Source organism: Mauremys mutica, chromosome 1 (assembly GCF_020497125.1).
Source record: "Mauremys mutica isolate MM-2020 ecotype Southern chromosome 1, ASM2049712v1, whole genome shotgun sequence".
In the NCBI taxonomy this organism is placed as follows: domain Eukaryota; kingdom Metazoa; phylum Chordata; order Testudines; family Geoemydidae; genus Mauremys; species Mauremys mutica.
In genome coordinates this window covers 137,917,604-137,941,049 of record NC_059072.1, presented here as the reverse complement: position 1 = coordinate 137,941,049, position 23,446 = coordinate 137,917,604, and the positions used below count along the sequence as shown (strand labels likewise).

Here is a 23,446-nt window from a genome sequence, read left to right as displayed (position 1 = left end):
GCACCACAGGCCGCAGTGACACCGCCCATGTGCAGCACCGGGCATGGGGTGGGGAGGCAAAGCGCTTGTGCCCCCCACAGCTGGAGATTTACCAGCCTGAGCCTTCCTGCACTGGAGGCTGGTGCCAGACTCCCCTCAGGCCGTGCACAGGGATTCCCTGCTCTGACTGAGCCTCTTCGTGCAGCCAGCTGGAGAACAGCCAGCACTGGGGCAGCGCTCCAGCATTTGGGTCAGCAGACTGCAAGTCAGGACACAGAGTTGGTGCTAGCCCATTGGGTGCCAACCGAGCCACTTGAGGTAAGCCCCGCCCGGCCAGAGCCCACACTCCCTGCCCCAGCCCTGAGCCCCCTTCCACACCCCAACTCCCTCCCAGACCCTGCACCCCCTCCTGCACCCAACCCCCTGCCCCAGCCCTGAGCCCCTTCCCCCACATTCCAAACCCCTCGAATCCAGCCCTGAGCCCCCTCCTTCACCCCAAACCCCTAATCCCCAACCCAACCCCAGAGCCTGCACCCCCAGCTGTAGCCCTCACCCCCTCCCACACCTCAGCCCCCGCCCCAGCCCAGTGAGAGTGAGTGAGGGTGGGGGAGAGCGAGCCATGGATGGAGGGGGAATGGAGTGAGCAGGGAGTGGGACCTCGGAGAAGGGGCAGGGCAGGTAAGGTGTTTGGTTTTGTGCTGTTAGAAAGTTGGCAACCCTAAGTCCATGCCAAGTTTACAACACATAGTAGCAGTGATTCTGTACTGAATGAGTGTTGCTGAGTTAGTCAAGAGATGACATCACAGTGACTATTAAGACAATAACCCTATGCTTCATCACAGAAGAGAAAATAACCTACCAATAGATAACTAGATTTATGTCTCCAACAGTAGGAAATGTTTTCTTTGACCCTAGAGAATCATTTTTGGCCAGAGATGTGTATAATGAGAATGTTCTGTGGAGTAAGCACATAACAGGGATGTTTTCTATGAGGACAATGGGTAGACAGGATGGATTTACAGGCAGCTGCCCCAGAGCAGGCAAGATGAGCAGAACCTGGGCCTTATTTCTCAATGATCTGAACAGAACCCAGACTGAGATACAAAGGAAAACAACAAAAGAAGAATTGTAGGAGATAGAGACAGAATAGCTCTGTTAGTTACCCTGTCCTTCTGCGGGGGCTAGGGCAGGACAGTTCCTAGAGGGCTAAAACAGGCTGCTCTCAGTAGTGGGATAGTATAATATCGTACACAAACAAACACCATAATGATACAACAGGTTTGTTTCTCTGCATTCACACATCACCAGCCTCCAGTGAATGGATTCAAGTTCTTATGATCATAGACATCTAACAAAATAAAACTGACTGAAATTTCAGCCTGACAATTAAAGAACCCATAATATATTCATCTAAACATTTCCTTAGGTGTGCGACTCAGCAATTTCCCCCACTTTTGTAGAACACTAAAATCTGACTGGATCTTTGGCCATCCAGGATCATGCTAAGACGACCAAATTTGGCACTGCTCTACTTACCCAACTGAAAACAAATCCCATATCCATGTTTCTGGGAAATACTTGCGAACTTTCTCCTCAACTGGAGGTACAGGTGGAGAAATGGTGGTCCTATGTCCTGTTGTTGTGACACTCCCGATGAAAGCTGGAGGTTACAAAAGAGAGGTTACTTACTCTGTGTAGTAACTATAATGAGGAGTCTTGTGGCACCTTAAAGACTAACAAATTTATTAGAGCATAAGATTTCATGGGCTATGACCCACTTCTTCAGATGTATGGTGTGAAAATTACAGTGGGCAGGCATAAATATACAGCACAAGAAAAGATGGGAGTTGCCTTACCAAGTAGGGGGTCAATGATTCAATCAGGGTGGATGTGTCCCATTCCCGACAGTTGACAAGAAGGTGTTAATGTCAACAGAGTAAAAATTACTTTTTGTAGTGCTAATGATGCCAATTCCATCAGAGTGGATGGCCCATACTCAATAGTTGATGGGAGATTACTTCCTGTAGTGACCCAGCCATTCCCAGTCTTTATTCAGGCCTAATTTGATGGTGTCAAGTTTGCAAATTAATTCCAGTTCTGCAGTTTCTCGTTGAAGTCTGTTTTTGAAGGGTTTTTTGTTGAAGAATGGCCACATTTAAATCTGAAATTGAGTGTCCAGGGATGTTAAAATGCTCTCCCACTCGTTTTTGAATGTTATAATTCTTGACGTCTGCTTTGTGTCCATTTATTCTTTTGCATAGAGACTGTCTGGTTTGGCCAATGTACATGGCAGAGGGGCATTGCTGGCAAATGATGGCATATATTACATTAGTGGATGTGCAAGTGAACAAGCCCCTTATGGTGTGGCTGATGTGGTTAGGTCCTGTGATGGTGTCACTTGAGTAGATATGTGGACAGAGTTGGCAACAGAGTTTGTTGCAGGGGATGGTTCCCGGGTTGGTGTTTCTGCTGTGTGGTGTGTGGTTGCTGGTTCTTCAAGATGTGTGTCCCTATGGGGACTCAACTTCAGGGCGTGCGTACATCTCATGTTCCTTCGACTGGACATTTTCATTAGCAGTGTTTTTTCAGCCTGTGCATGTGCCCTTTACTCCCTTGTGCCCCACACCAAGACTACATAGAGCTCCGCAGGTGAACCATCCTCAGTTCCTTCTCTATCAAAAAGTCTCAAAGAGGAAACTCCAAAGAAGAGGGGCAGAAAGGCAGGTATTGGAGCACCTGCAGGGACACACATCTCAAAGAACTACATTTACTGCACAGGGTGAGTCATCTCTCCTCTTTCTTTGAGTAGTGCCCCAATCGGTGCTCCCCTTCAGGTGACTCCTGAGCAGTATCCCCACAGGGAGAAGGCAGCCATGGAATGGAGCCCAGAACTGAACAGAGAACCGCTTTTCCATCTGCTGCATTGGATCTAGAGACAAGTAATTTTAACTTGTTCTTTCTCTATTTTAGCCTCAGATCCTACCTCATTTAGACTGGTGATCACTATGCTAGATGCCCAATTTCTACTCACCTTTTTTGGTGAAAACTGAAACAAAAAAAACATCAGCCATTGACGGAGGAGGAGACATTACCACTTCATCAAGTGAAGAAGATGAGATGGTAGTTTGGGGGGTAGCCTCTTTGTTTGCCCTAGCCAGGGCCGGCTCTAGGCACCAGCAAACCAAGCATGTGCTTGGGGTGGCACATTTTCAAGGGCGGCATTTTGGCCATCTTATATTTTTTGCTTCTGGTGGCAAAAGCCCAGAGTCGGCCTTAGCAGCAACAGTGCGTCATGCGTGGGGGGTGCCCTGGGGCTGCTGCGGTTCACGCCGCAGGGGAGCAGTGCCGCACCTTGTGGCTGGGCTGGGCAGGCTCCGAGCGGGGGACACTTGGGCTGGGGGCCGCCCCATGGGGTACATAAAGCTGCCTGCAGGTGCCGCAGGCTGGCCGCCCCCCAGCATCGCAGCCAGGGTTAGGCGAAGTGGCCCGAGCCGCCCAGGGTCTGCGGCAGGGTGGCCAGAAGCAGCAGCAGTGGGGCCATTCTCCGGGGGTCCGCTTCCTCTGAGGCTACCCTGCCCCAGATCCTGAGCCCTCTACCAGGGCTCCATAAGCCTCCATAAGAGAGAGGAGAGGAGAAACAATCCTCAAAATAATAAAATAAATTAAACTTGCTAACTGATAAACTAGATTAAACTAAAAACTAGGTACAACATCTAGCCAAGGCATGCACCAGGCAGACACACTAAAGCTCCATCTCAAGCTGAGGTGGTTGAGAAGGACCTGAGGGCAGTTTGCCTGCCCAGCACTATATAGCTTCAGGGCAGGGCACGAGGTAATGAAAGGTGCATGCACAGGTCAAACAGACCCCGTTATCAAAATTTCTGATCGAAGGTGCATGGGGCACATGCATACCTGAAGTGGAGCAGCTATAGGGACATTACTTGAAGAAGACGACTCAATTACTATAGGAACCTCAGAACCATATTCAGAGTAGCTGAGTCTCCCATTTGGCTCAGAGACACAAAGTGTGAATGTCAGCTAATCAGATGACAGACATGTCTTAAACAACAGCCAATTCACTGACATTTCAGAGGGATGAACCCCTCAGTCACAGACAGTCCAGAAAGCAAGTTCAGGGCAAAGCAACATTTTGTCTCTCTGTTCTTCTCTATCACTTGCATCACAGCATGGACTGCTTACCTTGAACTCTGTGCTGGTTTCAGCAACAAGACTGAGCCCTCTAGTGAGAAATAAGAGGAGGCAGAAAGGATAGCAACAATGTGCTCACTTGTGAGAAATGTAGGTCTGGTTAGCATGGGGACTGTGCTCTCCAACTCAGTCACCGCCATTGTTGTCATAGCCACAGTAGTTGTGCACTCTCTCGGCTTCTTGATATGGGTGTTGGATATGATTTTCAAGCCCATTTCCTGAAGAAAGAAAGAACATGTGCTGAGAGTTTAGATATCAGAAGCCCATCCTTCCCTTCCCTCTGTCATCAGCTCTTTGTCCCCCAGGCTGCTCATTTCCCTTATAAAGCAAGGACCCAGTTCTCCCTCTGCTATATGATATAAGTCTCTCACTTTGATTCAAGTGGGAATTACTCATAACCCACAGCAGTGAGACAATGGAGCCCCTTGAGTTGATTTATCAGGCCTGACTCAACCAGTGCAAGTTTATTCTCCTTCAAAGTCTATAGGACCTATGGGGAAACAGCAGTGTTCCTGTTGGACATCTTTCCCATATACATCTCTTGTAAGTGGGTTTCTCATTGCACAACAAGACTGTTTCCTATTGGCCACTAATGTCAGATGCCCTAGCAAACTGCCTAGTGAGGCATTGGTGCTGAATTGGCCATCTAATTGTAGGCATACTAACCCACTAACCCGCAGAGAATGAAGAACTAAAGTAAAACTGACCGATAATGTTTGGAGCCCTGAACCATCCCACCAATGGTATATCAATGTGCAATAACCAGGGCCGGCTTAGGTTTTTTGCCGCCCCAAGCAAAAAAAAATTTTTGGCTGCCCCCTGTCCCAGCCCTGGGCTCCCCCCCGCACCTCCCTGCTGCCCCAGCCCTGGGCTCCCCCACACCCCCACACCCCCTGCTGCCCCAGCACTGGGCTTCCCCCTTCCCCCCCCCACCAGTGCCCTCCCCCACCCCCCTGCCACCCCAGCCCTGGGCTCCCCCATTCCCCCCCACTGTGCCTCCCCACACACACACCTCCTGCTGCCCCAGCCCTGGGCTCTCCCTCCCCCCCCATCTGCACCCTCCTTCTGCCGCAGCCCTGGGTCACTGGTAACTTGCTTCCAGGGCGGGTCATTCAGCAGGAATTTTGGATGTGCACAGAACACAGACAGGATTGGCTCCCATATGGTTACAGAACTGCAGTAAAGTGGAACAATTTTCAGCTTGTGCGATTGGAGGATATCTGGATGCATATTATAAGACTGTCCTCCATAAATGAGGAAAAGTTGAGGTGCCTTTATTATTCTTTTGTTCCACTCTTTCTTTCTATGGGGAATTTGCCAATGCAATATCACTGTCTTCCTTTTAAACAAACAAACAAACAAAAAAGGCAATGGCTGTTGAAAATAGCAATTCCAGTCCTAATAACCACTGGGAAGCATTTCTTGCTCAATTTTATCCTACTTTTTCTACAGCAAGGGAGAATCAGGGGACTAGGAGCAGCGGCACTTAGATAGAGGGTGGAGTCCTGGGGGGAAGTTAGGGGCAGGGGTCCTGGGAGGGGGCAATCAGGGGACAAGGAGCAGTGGCATTTAGATAGGGGGTGGGGTCCTGGGGGGCAGTTAGGGGCAGGGGTCCCAGGAGGGGGTGATCAGAGGACAGGGAGCGAGGGGAAGAGGGGGTTGGATGGGTTGGGGTTTCTGTGGGGGGCAGTCGGAGGGAGTGGATGGTGGCAGGGTGGGGCTACCCTCCCTCCCCGTGGAGTGTCCTGTTTTTTGAATGTTAAAATATGGTATCCCTGCCATTCACAGTGCAACTCTCCACTCACAGCACACGCTGCCGCATGAGGTCCCCCTCCTTCCTTTCCAGTTGGTAGTGGCCAAGGGAATGCTGGGAAATGTAGTTCTTTCCCTGCTCCAGGGCTGGCTCTATAGGCATGGAGCTAACCAAGGAACTACAGCTCCCAGAGTCCCCTGTTGGTTCTCAGCTCCCATGCTGGATCCCTGCTGCCCCTGCAAATGGGCTGCCCCAAGCAGGTGCTTGCTTTGCTGGTGCCTAGAGCCGCCCCTGGCAATAGCTAAATTTCCTATTGGCACTAATATCAGGTGACTCATCCAGCCAATCAATGGAATATCAATGATTACTAGAGCTGTTTCCTAGTAACCTAAAATTTCAGAGGCCCTGCTCCACCTAGCCAGTGAGGAAGAATCAAAGTTCATTACTCTGAACACCATAAACACATCAGGCTGGTGAGGTTCTCGAGACCAGCATAAGAAGTCATCTTCAGACACTTGGTAAGGGTATCCTCCACGAAAAATATGGGGGAACAGCCCATAGATCTGGGAAAAGCAAGAAAGAGAAAAAAAATACTAGTCAGTGGAAAGATGAATCAACATACACCTTTTCTAACACACCAAAGATCTGTCTGAATGGTTGTTCCATGCTATCATGTATGGAAAACTTAGACCCAACATATGAGATAGAGTCTCCAAGCAGGCTCTCAGTCACTCTTCTCCATTTCTCCTGTTTTCTTCTTGGTGAGGCAACATGGTCTGGTGTACTGAGCATGAGGCTGGGAGACAGGAACTAATCCTGGATTTACCACTGTGCACTGTGTGCAGACCAATGAATTATGAAGTTTGTTTACCAAAGAATGCTGCTACATGGCTGATGATCATGTAATCACCAAAAGCTTTGGTGGCGCATTAAGATCAACAACTGAATATCCAGCCAAACCACCTTAAGGACTAAGCAAAAAATGGATCCCAGTGGCACTCTGTCTGTCCCTTTGGGATTGATGATGGCTCTGTGACCTTGAGAAAGTCACTTCCCCTGCCAGTGCCTCACAGTCCCCATCTGCACAGCAGGGATAATGCTACTATCTCCCTTCATGGAGCACTCTGAGTGCCTTGGAAGGACAGCACTGTATAGATGCAATGTAGTTTTCTTATTTTCTCTCTCTCTCTCTCTCTCTCTCTCTCTCTCTCACTGTTCCTTTCACAGAGACAGATAGACATACAGTAATTTACCATGGAGTTGCTCAGTTCTTTCTCTGGCCTCATCAGTAGGACACTCTGATCCACAACTCGGACAGCGCAGAGGGATCTGGGAGCTGCCTGCATCTCGAGACTGACCTCAGATCCAGGGAGGGCCTCATCCTCTGAGAACCCTATCGTCACCTTAAAGGGCACAAGGGGAAAGAACATGAGAGGGGAGAGGAGAAAGGCAGAGAGAGAATCCCCTCTGCTGATCCGCCTGCAAGGTGGCTAGAGCAGAGAGGAGCCCCACATAGTCCAGGTGAAGGTAGTCCCCTGGGATTCCCCTCATGCTTCAGGAGAGAATGAATCGGCTATGGACTCTGAAGGGATGGACAACTGAGGAGTAAGGACAATTGGGGAGTAGGGAAAACATGCAACTAATGATATTAGAGGCACCTAAACAGCAGAACACAGCAGCACAGCCTTCTGAGGGCCCATCACTCCAGTGCTCTTCTCTCCACACCAGCTTGTCTCTGAATACCAGGTCAAATTCAAAGGACTCAGACCTCCTCTTCAAACCCTCCATGGGACTGGCCTAGGTTTCCTAAAGCCGTGGCTCTCAACCTTTCCAGACTACTGTACCTCTTTCAGGAGTCTGATTTGTCTTGCGTACCGCTAAGTTTCAAAACTACTTGTTTACAAAATCAGACATAAAAATACAGAAGCGTCACAGCACACTATTACTGAAAAAATGCTCACTTTATCATTTTTATCATATAATTATAAATTAAATCAATTGGAATATAGATATTGTACTTACATTTCAGTGTATAGTACATAGAGCAGTATAAACACGTCATTGTCTGTATGAAGTTTTAGTTTGTTCTGACTTTGCCAGTGCTTTTCATGTAGCCTGCGGTCAAACTAGGCAACTATCTAGATGAGTTGATGTACCTCGTACAAGACCTCTGCATGCCCCCAGGGAGTACGCGTACCCCTGGTTGAGAACCACTGACCTAAAACACTTGATCACCTTGCCTGATCATAGCTCCCCATGACAGCTCCTGTGGAATAATGGAGCTGTCAATCCTCAGGAATGAGATTTGTGTGTGCAGGACACAGGGCTCTCTCAGCTTGTGGTTGAGGAACTTGATTCCAAAAAACATTGAATGGTCACAGATCTCGGACCTTTCTGAGCAGAGGGTAAAACCCTCTTCTTCAGCTCCCCTTCCCCTAAGTGCCTCACCAAAAAACACATATTGAAATACAGGTCCCTACATTCCCAGTGAATCATTACCCCAACCACTCAGTTACACCCAGCCACCCACATTTATCTACTCCTCACACCCTCATAACCTTGTTGCATTCCTTCCCCAGACGCACACACCCACAAACCCAGAGCTCTCAGCCATGAGTCCTACCTCATTTTTGAAGCACATGGAGACCCTGAAGGGGGCGCTATCAGCTATGATTCCTCCAGTGGGGAAGATGACATAAACTACAATCGTAGGAGCTGGGGCGTAGTCGGAGGTGAAGACCAGAGGGATGAAGAAAGTGCCCGTCATCACTGGATTGGGGGGTGAGGGGAAGAAGAGAAAGAGAGAGGAAAAGAAGGGTATATTTCCACTACCAAATATACCAAGATCTTCCCCTTTTACCATCACTCTTCCTCTGCCATTTTGCTCCCTTTCTCCCTGCCTTTGTCGCATGGAATTGGGTCTCTCAGAACCAAGGAGATTTCCAGAGAAGCCCATGAAACAATCAGTGTCCCCATGAACTCCTCAAGCTCTGACCTGCCATTATAGATCAGCCAGAGGATCTCCCTGACTCTAACCATCACCTGAGGGGGCTGAAACCTTCAGTCCGCTGGATGTTAGCAGATGTCAGCCTTGCAAGGAGGGAGATTCCCAAAGTTACCCTACATGGCTTACATCATGGAGCGGAGCTTGTGGGGACACAGCACAGAATGATCACTGTGTAGAAGAGGTGCCTGCACTTACTCTTTGATGACCCAACCAAGAAAGTCTTCTGACCTGAAAGGACAATCCCCACTTTCCCAATGACCTAAGGGAGAAGAGAGAAAGAGGCATGAGAGAAGGGCTAGGAAATGCCAGAAATATGGTCAATAGCTTGATAGCATTACGCAGACCAGGCTCTCCATGGATGGTGACTTAGGGAGAATGGGACATACAGCCCTTCACCTTCCATGACACCAGCTACAATTGAGCCACTGGGCATGGGGGAGTAGATGGCTCAGGGGGATAAAGAGACTGGGATATGAAAACTTTTACCTGTCAGGCACCAGTTCTGATCTAGTCCAGGGTCACTAGTGAGTGAAAGTCCTGCCCATTTGACAGCTGACCAATGGACTTTATTATTGAAATTATTTCAGTGGCTCTGTTCCTAATGGCACAGTTGCCACATTGAATAGAGGGAAACAATAAATAAATGGTCACTACACTGGATATCTTAGTATAGAGACCAAGGACTGGTTGGGCCATGGATGTTGAACTTCCCTCTCACCTCCCTAAAGGTGCTTTCTGAAATGCAGAGCTGAGGAACACTAGCAGGGAGGCAGAGAGAGGGAGAGTGTGTGTGTGCCCGCGTGCACACACATTCTCTGTTCTGTGCAAACAGGGCTTGAATCTCTCGAGGTTTCTGATCCAGCATCTTTAACCCATCACCATCACCCCCTTGCATTTCCCTAGTGACTCACATAATAGGAAAAATCCACACTCTTGGGACCATAACTCAGGTCTTTCTCGTAAATTCTGAAGTCCACCTGCACCCTCTCATTCTTGCCACAGGGCACTGTTCCTGGCACACGTACGATCCTGAGGAAGCTCTTGCTGGTGGTGTACAATGGCTGTATGAAGTGGTAGGCATTCTGGTAATACACATTGACTGTCCCTGGCACATATACTGGGTCCTGAAGCAGGAATCTCCCCTGTCAGAAAATAAACAGTGAACTCTCTGGGTGAGTCCATGAGATGAGAGAGATTCTGGGACTAGGGAGGTCAAGATCCTAGACATGACTTAGAGATCCTAGGCCAAATTCATCCCTGGTGCAAATCTACACTACATACTAACTTGCTCATGCATATTTTTGCCAGTATGAGAAGCTCATGATTGGAACAGCAGCAGGTCAGGATTGAGGGATGCCAGCAGTTATGTGAGGATCCCATAACTTGGATCCACAGTTTAGGAATAATGTACATCAAAGGAGCTATTTGGTGGGAAGCCAAGAACTGGAATATCCAGAGGTGATGCAAGTCTGAAATATGGTTCTCCATTAGAACTGGTGGGGGTGGGGTGGTGGATACCTGCAGAGCAATAACCTGGTTCTGGAAAGTGGTATTAGTCCCTGACTTTCACAAATCATGAGGTGGAGTCTTCCTCACTTACCTCCAAAGAGACTGAGTCACCATTCCAAGCATTTGTGTTCAGCTCAAAGGAAGCTCTTCCAGAGTCATCTGTGATGTACGTCTTGTTAAACCGCAGCCTGGTGTAGCTTAGTATAAGGTAAACTGGTGCGTTATTCACTGCTTTGCCTTGGTGATCGACAATTTTAATCTGAAAATCACGTGGGGAATTGAGGAACACAAAGCAGTTTCATCAATGTATGGAATCTCCAGCTCCATCTCACCCAACTCGCCGTCAGTATCTCCACTGGCAGAGAGAACACCCCAGTTGCCATCAGCACTACCAGCATTGCTTTTAAGAGTCATTGTCTCCTTTATTGCCATATGAAGAGAAGCATGCAGACTCATCTGAGGGTTTGCTTGGGAGCCTGGCCTATGGAATTCTATACTTTCAAATGTTTGGGGTTTCCTTGAGGTCTAACCCTGAACTCTGAATCCCCCGGATTTTTAGTCTTTTGGGGTTTTTTTTTAGCAATTGACATTCTTGTACAGGGTTTGTATTTTTTACCCTGAGTCACTGATACCTCAGTTTTAACCCCACCTGAACCAAGTGTTTTGGCTGGGAATTACTCAGTTTCTGGCATCCCAGAGCTTGTGTTGGGGACAGAGCAGGGCGAGGAGACACAGCCGAGGAGACAATTGGGAGCACATTATTTCTGCTGTACTCTCTGGATGGTTTAGCTAAGAGTTACCTTCCCTCTGTAGATCTCGCCAGTGTAGTAATAAGGATTAACCTCCTCAAACGTAGCTGTCCCCGCTGTCCTGGAGATGAAGAAGCTACGGGAGGCATTGACCTGCACCTCTGAGTGAAAGGGACAGGAGAAGAGATGGGAGGGAGAGAGGCAGGAAACAAAGCAGAACCATCCCATTGGGCAATTCCACTAGAGAGCAGGCCCTTTGGTGACACAAACATGTGTTAGGCTGCACACATTTTATACCCCCAGGGAGATGGTGCTCACAGGACCCTGGCTATCTGATCTCCCCACCTAATTACAGATGGCTATAGGAGAGCTGTCAGTGACCCACCATGAGACTAGACCACACCACCCCTATGGACCCACAGAGCAACATGCCTTATGGGCTTGAGCCCATAACAGGGTAACTCCAGTCAGGGGCGGCTCTAGCAATTGCGCTGCCACAAGCAGGGTGGCACGCCGCGGGGGGTGCTCTAGCAGTTGCCAGTCCCGCGGCTCCAGTGGACCTCCTGCAGACGTGCCTGCGGAGGTCCACCTGAGCCGCGGGACCAGCGGACCCTCCACAGGCATGCCTGTGGCAGGTCCGCCGGAGCCACTGGACGACCGGACCCTCCGCAGGCACGCCTGCGGGAGGTCCACCGGAGCCGCCTGCCGCCCTCCCGGCAGCATGCCACCCCAAGCGCACGCTTGGCGCACTGGGGTCTAGAGCCGGCCCTGACTCCATTGCCTAACCACAGAGACCCCTTTGGGCTCAAAGAAGGGCCAGTCCCAGAGCCTCCTGTGTGCCTGTATCTCAATGCTCCCAATGTATTAAGAACAGGGCTAACAGTCTGATGGTCCTGATAATACTGGTGCATGTTTATTCAAGTGCCTTTCCTATACCCTCAAAGACTCCTCTGAGGTTACCTGTGCCATCCTCTACCAATGTGACCACTGCATCTATGTTGCTGCGGTAATCGGGGGAGATCTGGTTGAAGACAGAAAGATACACAGACGTGGAGAAGCAACCCATCTTATCAGTCTGAAAACAAGAGAGAGCAAAGCGATTGGTGCTGGGACAGCACCGCACTGCAGGAGGGACAGATGTCACGGAATGAGCTACCTCTGTGTCAGAACAGAACCCCTGCTCCTAGGGAGCTCAGCCTGCTCTGTGCTGCAAGGCACTTGAAAGGGGTGTCTACGCTGCAGCTGGAGAGTGCTTCTGAGCACGGGGAGACACAGGTGCTAGCTCTGCTCAAGCTAGCACGCTAACCATAGCTGCATGGCTGCAGCCACACTGCTATTTTTAGGGCACTAGATCAGCAGAACTAGCATGTGTCAGTCTAGCCATGCTGCGACGCACCCCCACCCCCAGAGGCTGTGTAAGACACACTTCAAGAGTTAATGAGATAAGTCTCACTAAAACACCGTTGTATGCAGATAGTGCTGAGCCTTTGGCTTCTGTCTGCACCACCATACAACACAACGTGGTGTCAGAAGTGGGTGGATTTCAGCACCAAAGAGAGCAAGACATTGAGAGAGGTGATCGGTTGGTGGTTTTGGAGAGGAAAGGGGTGTCAATGCTGAGGTTGTCATTTTTGTGGTGGAAAGGCCTCTCGGAAGAGGAGTCTACTCTGTTGCCCCTGTTAAAAGGCTTCTCGGGCTTTCTGAAATTCATATGTGTTACGTTAAATCTGAAATGGTTCAGTGGGAAAATCATATAAAACAGGCAAGGTTAAAAAAGAGAATAGGCAAGGGATGAACTACCAAATAAGGGACAACTGCCAAGATTATTAACAAGAACAACAGAGGCAATGGCAGCTGGTTATGGGGCCAGGGAACAAAATCAGGTTTTAGGCATAGGGTGAAATCAATTAAAATAACATGTCTTGCATCGTGTCTCCTTCCCCTTGTCCCACCTCAGCTGGCATCGCAGCTCCTGCTTCACAAGATTGTCACCCTATGGGGCTCAGCTCTTCCTAAGTAGCTCACCTGGTTGTTGTAGTGTTGACAGAGAGGAGGTCGATGGGTACCGTAGAAATACCACCAACTCGTCTGGCACAGGCTCACCTGGATCTTCCCCTGCACGCCTTTCCCATAGGTGTATCTATGTGAGAAAGTGTGGGGGGTGGGAGAACACATGGAAAGGGGTGTACACACACACACGCAAAGAAAACAGGGGAATCTCTCTGGGTGGGTGTGCTTTACTGTATCTCCAGATCTCATTTATTTCATGGATATTCACAGTGTATCAAGGTAGATGCAGCTTTAGAAGCAACGAGAACGATCTTGTCCAATCTCAGGCACTAAGCAGGGCTGGCCTGGTCAGTACTTGGATGGACGACCTCCAAGCTGCTGGTTTTGTTAAGTCTTCTCAAACTCTTCCTTCTGAGTCAATGTCCCAGCACCTCTCTCTTATCTATCTGTGTAAGCTCTTACCCTGCACCCATCACTATGGTATCTGAGCACACAGTGCTAGGGGAGCCTGTGCTGCAAGGTGTGAAGTGGTGTAAGTGATGTTCAGCAGAGACCCTCTACCCTTTGAGTCTGTGCTAAGGGCTTATCTACACTGGCAATTTACAGTGCAGCAACTTTCTCGCTCAGGGGTGTGAAAAAACAGTCCCCTGAGTGCTGCAGGTTTCAGCGCTGTAAAGCACCAGTGTAGACAGTGCTCCAGCGCTGGGAGCTATGCCCCTTGTGGAGGTGGGGTTTTTAGAGCTCTCTCCCAGCACTCTGCCACAACCACACAAACCACGTTAAAGCACTGCCATAGCAGTGCTTTAGCATTGCCAGTGTAGACTAGCCCTAACTCCAGTGCCCTGAGAGATAGTAGAGGCATGATACTGCAGGGTCTGATGAGGCTGATCAGTGAGGGGCTGCTCTTCTTCATCAAGCTGTAATCCACATGTCCTGGCCAAATTCCATCTGGAGCCATCCCATTCCCCTCCCTAGAATTTCCCCTCCAGTATCATCTAGTGAAACTGTTCTTCCTTTCCCCTCTCATTGTCTTGTTCGGTAGTGTGACTAGCACAGATTATCTGCTGTGCTCCACCCCAGAACTGGCTGTATTTCAGTGGTTGGGTGATCCCTGCATATGCACTCTGTCAAGAGCTCGGAGATCCTTTAGGCTGAAGGGAGCTAGAGCAATGGGAGACAATTAATAATTAGGGTGATTTTTCTAGCTATTTAAAGATGTCAAAGGGTGGCCAGGAATGAGCTTGGCCTAATATAACTGAGACGCGGTGAAATATATTTACAGTCACTCGGTTAAATTCTCCCATTGAGGTTCCCCTAATAGATGGCGGGGGCGGTTGCTCATCCCAGGCTGGAGTATATTAGCAGCTCCCCCCGCCCCAGATCAGCCATCTCACCTGCCACACACTCGGAGTGGAAAGATTTTATCCAAAGCATAAATCTGAGTTGGCTCCTCAAAAACCACTTCAAATTTTGGCAGCACTGGAAGGAAAGAACCGGAGAGAATGGAGGGAAGAGTTACACCCTGGTGAGGAGCAGGCTGTGAAGAGAATGAATATGGGCTGGACCATAGTAGAGTTGGGGGTCCCATTTTTTTCTTTTATGAAATGTAGGTATAGTTCCACTCCTGCCTGATGCTCCCTGTTGGTGTTGGATCTGTGGCTCTGTAGGGGCCCAAATAACAGTGAATTTGTCTGTTAATGTCCCTCACCTTATGACAGCTGTTTGTAATGAGTGGAGAGGGAAAGAGGCTGCCATAGCTATCAATGTGCTCCTGTTGCCCCTCTATAGTGACCAGGCAGAAAACACTGAGCTATGAACCCCTTCTCCAGCAGTTTTCGGAAGGGGAGTATACAAATTCAACTTTGCCCCCTAGAAATAACCAATGCACTCACATGATTTAGGAGCATATGTCCTATTGAAAGTCAACGTTCTCCTGTGTCACTTGGGCTCTTTTGAAAATCTCCCCCTAACATCCTTGGTACAGTCAGCTTTGGAGATCAGCCAGCTGTGACAGAAAGCTCCAGTGCTGCTATTGTCCTGTCATAGCCTCTACAGTCTGTACCTAACCAGACTGGTGTGTACACCTAGCTCTCTTTGTCCACACTAAGCTGGGGGTCAGAGAATTATCTCCTTCCTTAGCAATATCCAGGGATATCTTCTCAGATCAGACCAGATTTGATTCCCTTCCTTATCAGAGGTGACTACCTTCCCTCCTAGAAAGCACTTCCCCATCCATCCACAGGAGATTTCTCATATCAAGATGCAGTTCCTCTCCCCAGGTGTGATCTGTCTCCCACAGATTAAATTTCCCCTGCCCTATAGCTGTCTTTCTCCCCAGGCATACCATACTCCTCCACGGAAAAGCTGCTGTGCGCTTTCTCTTTGGCCACGCTGATGATGTACGTCCCCAGTGGGGGCTCAGCAGCTAACTGGAAATACAGATCTGCAATGCCTTCCTGTGGAGCCACATCCAGCCATTGGCCAATCCGGTTATTGTTAGGGTCCTGCACCCACAGCAGAGAGGCATAATTAATTGTTCCAGCATCTAAATGATCCAGAATCCACAACATCCAGTTCTTTCAAGGGTTCTAGATGATATTACCTAACAGGTTCTAAACTGGCCTTGGCTCTAGAACCCAAGTTCTAAAGCTTCTAGAATCAATTGTCTCTTGGGCTTCATATGGCCTAGATATTCTAGAAATCCTGAAGACTACACAGTTGTAGCTTCTAAGACCAGAGATGCTCTGATCTAGAGAAAAGATCTCTTAAAATTCTAAACTGTAAATTATAAAGAACCAAAGTGAATACTCATTCATACTGGTGTAAATCTCCAGAAACTCAGATTTGCACTGGTGTAACAGAGCAGAACTTGGTTCAAAGTCTCTAGAATACAGAGGGAAGCCCTGAAAACGTCTATTTTCTAGAACCATTAACTTCTAAAATTCAAAACAGAGACCTGTGGCATCTATACAGTCAAGGATGTAAACAAATTATTGCAACCTGCACCAAAAAATACCATTTTTTGTGTGTGTGTGGCACTCACCTGAAGGAACACCAGCGGGTACTGGGGAAAAAAGAGGCAGCAACATTAGAAGAGAGAAATGCACTCTCAGCAGTGTAAACAATGCATTAGAAACACAAAGCTTCTCAAGGAGAGCAGTTTGATCAATGACCTGGGAGCTGAGATCCCTGACAAACAATACTAATTGCGTAAGGGTCACCAAAGAAATTGTGGCACAGCCCATTACAATGAGGCCTGGTGAGAGGAAGGGTGTAAAAGCCAGGTTGGTAATCACCCCATGTTTGCAACTAGATTCTTCTCCAATAGTCCCCACATAGGGAACCCCCTCCCTGTCTGACACTAGCTCAAACTCTGCTATGGAATGGCCATACCTTAGAAGAGTCCCAGGTAAATTCTAGCTTGAGGGAGCCCTCACTACAAACAATCCACTCCTCACAGTACATCCAAGAGGAGGCAGTGGGGCATTCCTAACAAACCAGTTTTCCTGTGCCATCCCTAGAGTGGAGGCTGCACGTGCACAGCCAGCAGAAGGAGCTGATAGACTCTCCATAAGGAATCGGCATTTACAACATTTCTGTGTTCGGCAGCCATTTTGCTAACACAGGCAGGGCTCCATGCTCAGCAACTGGACACCATTCCCATCTGCCTTTAACACTGAGTTACCAGTTATTATTCTGGGTGTTACTCTTCTTCAGACACTTGACAGATAAGGCCCATGTATGTATTTGGGAGCTAAAGAAGAGGCAGAACTTGGACAAGGATGGGGGGAGAGTAAAACAAAAGGGATCTGAAACAGGGAAGACTCCTTCACATCCTCTCATACATGTCTCACCGTGTCATTGAGTGGAATGAAATCCTCATTCAGGGTCACAATTCTAAATTTCACTGAGGGGGAAAAGAAAATGGAGAGAATTTAGAAGATGGAGACCCATCAGCTATTTACCTCAGTCCTGCCCTGCAGCTGCCCTGCTATTCCTGTCCTGGGCTCCCCACACAGCTGTGCCAGTGCCCCTCAGTCCTGCCTTGCAGCCTTCGCTGCTATCCCAGTCCTTATTCACCTTTGTCCCTACCCTTGTACACACACGGGGTATCCATTTGTGAGTAGTACTGATTACATCACCAGTACACACACAAACATTCACATGTACATTCCCAGCACGTTCACCTACAGATACTTAATGTGTGGCCTCCTGGAGTTTCACATTCATCACAAATGCTACACACTGTGGCCATTCAGAACTTCACAGCAGCAGCAAGGATATAACTCAGATCCTCCTGCTTCAAGAGCCCTGGCTCTATCCACTTGAGCTAAAGGCGAATCTCCACTGACTGTTACCCGTATAGGGCCTATGGCATACTGCTGAGCAGTTTGCACTCCATCCAATAGAGGGCAGTGAGGCTCACACATAGACTAGGCTGTACTCAGGGCAGCTATGGTAGGAGACTCCCTGGGTGGGGTAAAGTGGCTGTGGCTGGTGGGGTAGTGGCACATTGGAGAGAGGCTCAGGCTGGAAAAAGGCCTAGAGCACATTGTGCTCTGATGTTCCTAGACTAGTGGAATGGCCCTTTGGGACGGAATGCACCGATGTATTCACACCCTATGCACCATTGTAATAATCTTTGTACAAAATATGCCTTGGGAGGTATCATTTGAAAACTAACCACTTCTTTGTTGGGAGCTACAGAAGCAAAGCATTGTGAGGCACCCCGGGTTGCAGGACACAGCCCCTTCTCTGATCTGGACTGCACCCTGGAGTGTCATACCCTTAGTGGGCTGTTCAAGCCAGCATGAGTTAAAACAGCCTAGAGGCAATTCCAACTTATGCCAAAGGCTGAAATGACCCCCAAGATTAGAGAAAAGGGTGGAACAGTGTTTGAAAACCACCCAGACCCCGCTTCTCAAGAGGATCTGCCCCAGGCTGTGTACAGGGGAAGTGTATGTGAGTGGACACCCACACATATGGGCACTACCTGCTCCTAGCAGGAGCTCTCACCTGTCTGTCTTGGTTTGTAAATAGGCTTGTCTGTCTGGATGAAGGTGCCACTGTTGACTCGACGGATCAGAACCTTCTTCTCCTCGTGAATATCAATCCTGCGGCCAGTGATGAACAGTCTGATGCGGGCAACCTCCTCAGTGCTGTTAGCTGGAAGCACAACCTGAATATGAAGAGGGAGAGTGATCAGCCCCCAGATTAACTCCCTGGGGTCCCGGCTAGAAGTGGGGGAGGGGAAAGGAGAACAGTGGTCCCTGCCCCCCATCACCCAGTGGAATGTACTGAAAAGTCTCCATTCCCCAGATCCAGATTTAGCTAGGAACCACCAGGCATGGGCTTCATCCACTTCCTTACTGGCCAGGAGACTGCAGTGGCAGGGAAAAGGATGCAAGTGATGCCTCTGAGCCCTGGCACGTAGTGGGGGAAGGTGGGCAAAGGCCCGAGGAGACAGAAAGGTGGGAGAAGTTAGCAAGGAAGCATAGGGGAGAGAGAGGGCTGCAGTGTAGTCAGCAGCCACTTCCATGGTCTTTAGTGTGGTGCTAGCCGGCAGCCCAGGCCATGTCAGTCAGTGGGAGAACCAGAGAGATCCACAGGGTCTGCCTGTGTCCAGCAGCCTCAGTAAAGAAACCACAGCTAAGTCCTAGCTCTTCTGTAGATTCTCTCTTCCTGGGAATCAGCCGTGACAATGCAGCTTGTACATAACATGCACACACATTCTCTGGCTGCTGTCAGCGGCCTCTGTGTGAACTGGACTGCTGGGTCTCAGTCCCCACATCACACAAAGCACCATCACGCTTTGGCACTAACTGGCCTCCTCATTGGTTCTCTCAGGAAAGAGGCCAGGGACGGAATAGGAGCATGGAGACAGACCTGTCCTGCTTCCCACTGCAATGGGTTCTTCCAGGGCAGGGTGAGGAACTTTAGTGGCGGTGGTCAGTGTGGGAAATGTATCCACCCTGTACCTGACCTAGGGATAACTACAGGGTACAGCCTGAAAGGGCTACCAAGACAACACTTTTCCCTGTGCTAAGATCCTTGAAGAGAGGGAAATGGAGGAGGAGTAAGAGCATTGGCAGAGGGAGGCTCACCTGGAACTTGCCACACTCAAAGGTCTTTTCCTTTGTGATCTCTTTTCGCAACAAGACATCCTGTCCCCCAGAGCGCTCCAGCAGCAGGGTCGCATAGAGCTTCCCCGCGTTATAGTTGATATGCACGCAGGCGGCCTGGGATGACGGGTAGTGGAGATCTGCAGGGATCACCACCATGTAATGTCTGCAGCAGGGAGGAAACGGCACAGCAGTGAATCAAAGTGAGGATTCAGCAAGAGGAACGGGCACTCCTGTACACATACCCCTATACACACACCCCTGTGTACACACGCGGCCCAGCAGCCCCAGGCAGGACAGTCCCTTTCAAGGCTGCGCTTTGACATAGTGTTAATGTCAAAAGCAATGGGGATCCCATAGAGTGGATTAGTTGACCCCTCACTCATAGGAAATGTTTCCCGCTGATTCAGGTGGGAGATGTCTCCATGTTCAGTTTCTTGTCTTTACTCCTTTCTTCCTTTCCTTGGGCTCCCCTAAACAACTCCTCTCCCTCCTTGGTGTTTATACCCTCCAGATACCTGTAGCCTCAGATGGCTGCAGTCTAGATGGCCCAGTGATGTGCCCGAGTGTGACAAGGGCAGGATGCCAGGCTCCATGGGAGTGCAGGAGGCAGGATGTGTGAGCTGAAGGACGAATGATCTGATCTAGTCTGGAAAGTGGGATCCCAGACTCAATGGCCCATTGGTCTGACCCGCTGTGGCAGGAGGCATGGTAGCAGACTAGATGGGAAAATGGTCCATCTGTTTAAGTTGTTCCCCTGATGACTGGGATTGAAATGGAGTTTTGGCATCACTCACAGTATGGGTGAAGTGGCCGTGAAGTGCAGCAAGCAGCTTAGGGTGATGGCTGTCCACATCCTCCCAGGAGACTCTCAGTGTGTGGGCAGCAGAGGCTGAAACATTCCTCTTCCTTCAAGGTCTCTGAAGCTGCTGCTGGGTAATTTCTTTTGGGGGGCAGCCTGAGCAAAGCGATGGGAGGGGGCTTTGTCTCCCCCCCCCTTCTCTCCCTCGGTCTCCTTCCCGCGATTATACTCCTCAGCAGCAAGGGGGGTGTACCATACAGAATGTCCCTTAGCCAATGACAGCCTCCTGTATTCTGGCCACCAATCAGTACATGGTGTCCCCCTCCAAAGTCCCCACAGAGACAGTTGACCAAATGCTTTTCCTAGATAAACAGCTTGAACATTGCTGCTCAGTGACCCGGGCCTGGTCCTGATCACCTGTCACTTGTATCCCTTTGTTCTGGCTGGAAATGAATTGCCCATTGTATTGTCTCCTGGGAGGGCTCCTCCTTGGAGCAAAGAAGGCAGTTATGCCATGCAATTTGGGCAGAGGGATCTGGATATGAGATATGGAGTCCTTCCCCTAGGCTAGGGGTTTTCAAACTTGGGGTCAGGACCCCTAAGGGGGTCGTGAGGTTATTACATGGGGGGAATCACGAGCTGTCAGCCTCCACCCCAAACCCTGCTTTGCCTCTAGCATTTATAATAGTGTTAAATATAAAAAAAGTGTTTTTAATTTATAAGAGGTGGGTCACACTCAGAGGCTTGCTGTGGGAAAGGGGTCACCAGTACAAAAGTTTGAGAGCCACTGCCCTAGGCATTCTTGGGGTCCCTCTGGACTCAGAACTGTAGCAGGTGGAAGTAGTTCCCAGCAAACCGCTTGTCAGTGGGCTCTGTGAAATGATACAGCGAGCCCCAGTCCATATCCTAGTGCCCCGAAGGAGAGCCAGCATCACAAGCAGCTCTGCCTTGCCCCCTTGTTGACGGGCTCAGTAGAGAAGCCCGTGGTTGAGTGGGCCAAAAAGAACAAACAACCTTCTTAGCTGTAGGGCCCCCATCAACAAAAAAGCATTGTAGCAAACCAGTGCTTGGGTTGCCTTAAGCCTGCAGTGCCTGCATAGCACCTGGAGTCCACACACCACAGCAGAGCCAGACATTTTGCCAGCACTGGTTGTGCCAATTGTTTGCAATGCCTGGGATGAAGGTCTGCGCTCAGGTCCAGCTGAATTGGTGTCATCTAAAATAGTTAGTACCCAGCTTTGGTGGGACTTCATAAGGGTTACTGCTGTCCAGGGGCAGCTGATCCTCCAGACTCCATCACACAATGCAGTACTTTGCAGTGGAAAAGTCCCTTGAAAGCTGCTTCTAACAGCACTGGGCACAATGGAATAGGTGCTCCAGGAGTCTGAGAATACCCTGGAGAAGCCAAAGCTGGAAGGCACTAGTGTGCGTGAATGCACACAATCAGTTCTGTAAAAAACTCCAGTGCTGCGCACAGTGCACTGAAACGTACAAGAATAAGCAAGACCACCAAACAGCGCATGCCAGCAGTGTCCTGGCCTCCCAGCCATGTTTCCCTTGCCCAGACGCATCCAAGGTAGGTGATCCCTGTAGATCAGAGTGAGACACATTGCTTGGCAGTGTGGGTGCTGGGTGGAGAAGTTTGTCCGGGATGAACTTGTTCTGAGAATACACTGAGTACTTTGGTCTCTAATGGCTGTTGATCCACCAGCTGCTAAAATTCACTCATGAAAGTGAGAGAAAAAAATTATAAAGAAAAGATGTTTGGGAAGCTAGAATCAGGCCTGGCTTTCTGTGGACTGCCCAGCAGAGACTCTGCCTCTGGGTCTACAGTGAAGTGATGAGAACGCAATTGGACAAACAAAGCAGCAGGGACAGAGAGCTGCCTTGGGAACAGAGGCAATCCATTCTGTTCCCTGCATGTGGCACTGACACCGGCAGTGGCAACTCTCACCAGTTGCTACCAGCCTTTACTTACTTGTTGGAGATAGACCAGTGCCAGGGCTTCCCACTGCAAAACCACAGGTAAAAAAGGATATTTAAATACCAGCTGGACACCACGGTTCCCTCTGATCTTACTGCATCCACAGCTGCCCACGTGTCCCTGAGCCATTTGCTCTTGGCCTGATGCCTACAGCTGTCTTACTGGGCTGTGGAGCTGGGGCCAGTTCCTGTTCATTAATACTACCACACATTTGGACCTTTAAAACTCTCAAGGTCAGGGATGGCCAGTCCCTTGTTTTGGTTCAGCCCAGTATTCAGACAGGAGCCAGCTGTAGTTTGGGAGTCAGGTCTGAACTCCAAACTCCAGAACTTCCATGTGTTTGGAATCGACCCAATGGTGGGCCAGTGGGGATCTCTTGGGTTTGCAGTCAGAGGAAAGCTCAGTCAAGAACCAGGCTTTTCCTCCCAAGCTGGCCTGTGGAGGCTGAACTCCCCTGTAGTCCCTAGTGTTGGGCTGCTCTGGGGTAGGGCTGAGACACATTGGCCAGGGGTAGCACATGGGGTGGAGAAGAGTTTGCACTGATGCTGCCTTTGTTCTGGGTGAAGATTTCACTGTAGAGTCTGAGCTCTGGGTCTGCTGTCTGAGGTTAGGGGTGAAGGCTGAGGCTCATTCTCATTCAGTCCAAACCATTTCTCTATGCATCCATAGGCACTACATCATGACGACAACGTTACTTTCTCTTGGGGAGGAATCTCCAGATTCCGTCTCTTCATAGAAAAGGGACCCCTTACATTCTGAGCGCCGGGCGTGTTGGACCCACTTTAAACCTGCCCCTTTGCCTGAGATCCATGATTCTCCCATGAAAACTGTCTGTGTGGATCTGCAATGAGCTAATAAATGACAGCTCATGGGGAGCACCAGGTGCCAGCACAGGTGCGAGTACCATGAATAGAGTGAGGCTGGGCATGCACCTGCGAGAGCTCTCTGACCTGCCCATTCCTGCTCCCGCTGCTTTGTTTGCCCAGCTGTGTTCTCTACTCAGTGTTCTGAGCCAGTGACCAAGTACAGGTCTCAGTTACAGCCGTGTAAATCTGGAGGTGCTCCAGTGAAGTCACTGACTGACTGAATTATAGCAGCGTCACTGAGAGCTTCAGTGTAGCCAATATGGGAGGGGTTCTCCCATCAGCATATGTAATCCAGCTCCCTGAGAATTGGTAGCTAGGTCGATGGAAGAAGTCTCCTGTCAACCTAGTGCTGTCTACACTGGGGGTTAGGTTGGCTTAACTACAAGCCTCGGTGATATAGCTGGGCTGACCTAACTTTTTACTGTAGACCTGGCCTAAGATCTCAATGTGGCTGGA

The 23,446-nt window shown here is 49.5% G+C and overlaps 1 protein-coding gene across 1 annotated transcript in view; it reads right to left on the bottom strand.

Annotated features, from left to right (window-relative positions):
- LOC123355584 (alpha-2-macroglobulin-like protein 1) overlaps positions 1-20,279 on the bottom strand; it is a 39,203-nt gene extending 18,924 nt beyond the window's left edge. The window contains exons 1-18 of the mRNA XM_044998206.1: positions 20,136-20,279; positions 19,321-19,504; positions 18,233-18,395; positions 17,071-17,123; positions 16,260-16,280; positions 15,561-15,720; positions 14,611-14,695; positions 13,232-13,346; positions 12,167-12,281; positions 11,258-11,367; positions 10,549-10,716; positions 9,860-10,090; positions 9,144-9,207; positions 8,565-8,710; positions 7,195-7,344; positions 6,388-6,504; positions 4,268-4,406; positions 1,516-1,639 (exon numbers count right to left, since the gene is read on the bottom strand). Coding sequence (XP_044854141.1) covers positions 1,516-1,639; positions 4,268-4,406; positions 6,388-6,504; positions 7,195-7,344; positions 8,565-8,710; positions 9,144-9,207; positions 9,860-10,090; positions 10,549-10,716; positions 11,258-11,367; positions 12,167-12,281; positions 13,232-13,346; positions 14,611-14,695; positions 15,561-15,720; positions 16,260-16,280; positions 17,071-17,123; positions 18,233-18,395; positions 19,321-19,504; positions 20,136-20,194 — 2,204 coding nt within the window. The 5' untranslated portion in view covers positions 20,195-20,279. The remainder of the gene's footprint in view (positions 1-1,515; positions 1,640-4,267; positions 4,407-6,387; positions 6,505-7,194; positions 7,345-8,564; positions 8,711-9,143; positions 9,208-9,859; positions 10,091-10,548; positions 10,717-11,257; positions 11,368-12,166; positions 12,282-13,231; positions 13,347-14,610; positions 14,696-15,560; positions 15,721-16,259; positions 16,281-17,070; positions 17,124-18,232; positions 18,396-19,320; positions 19,505-20,135) is intronic.
- Between the last annotated feature and the right edge of the window lie 3,167 nt (positions 20,280-23,446).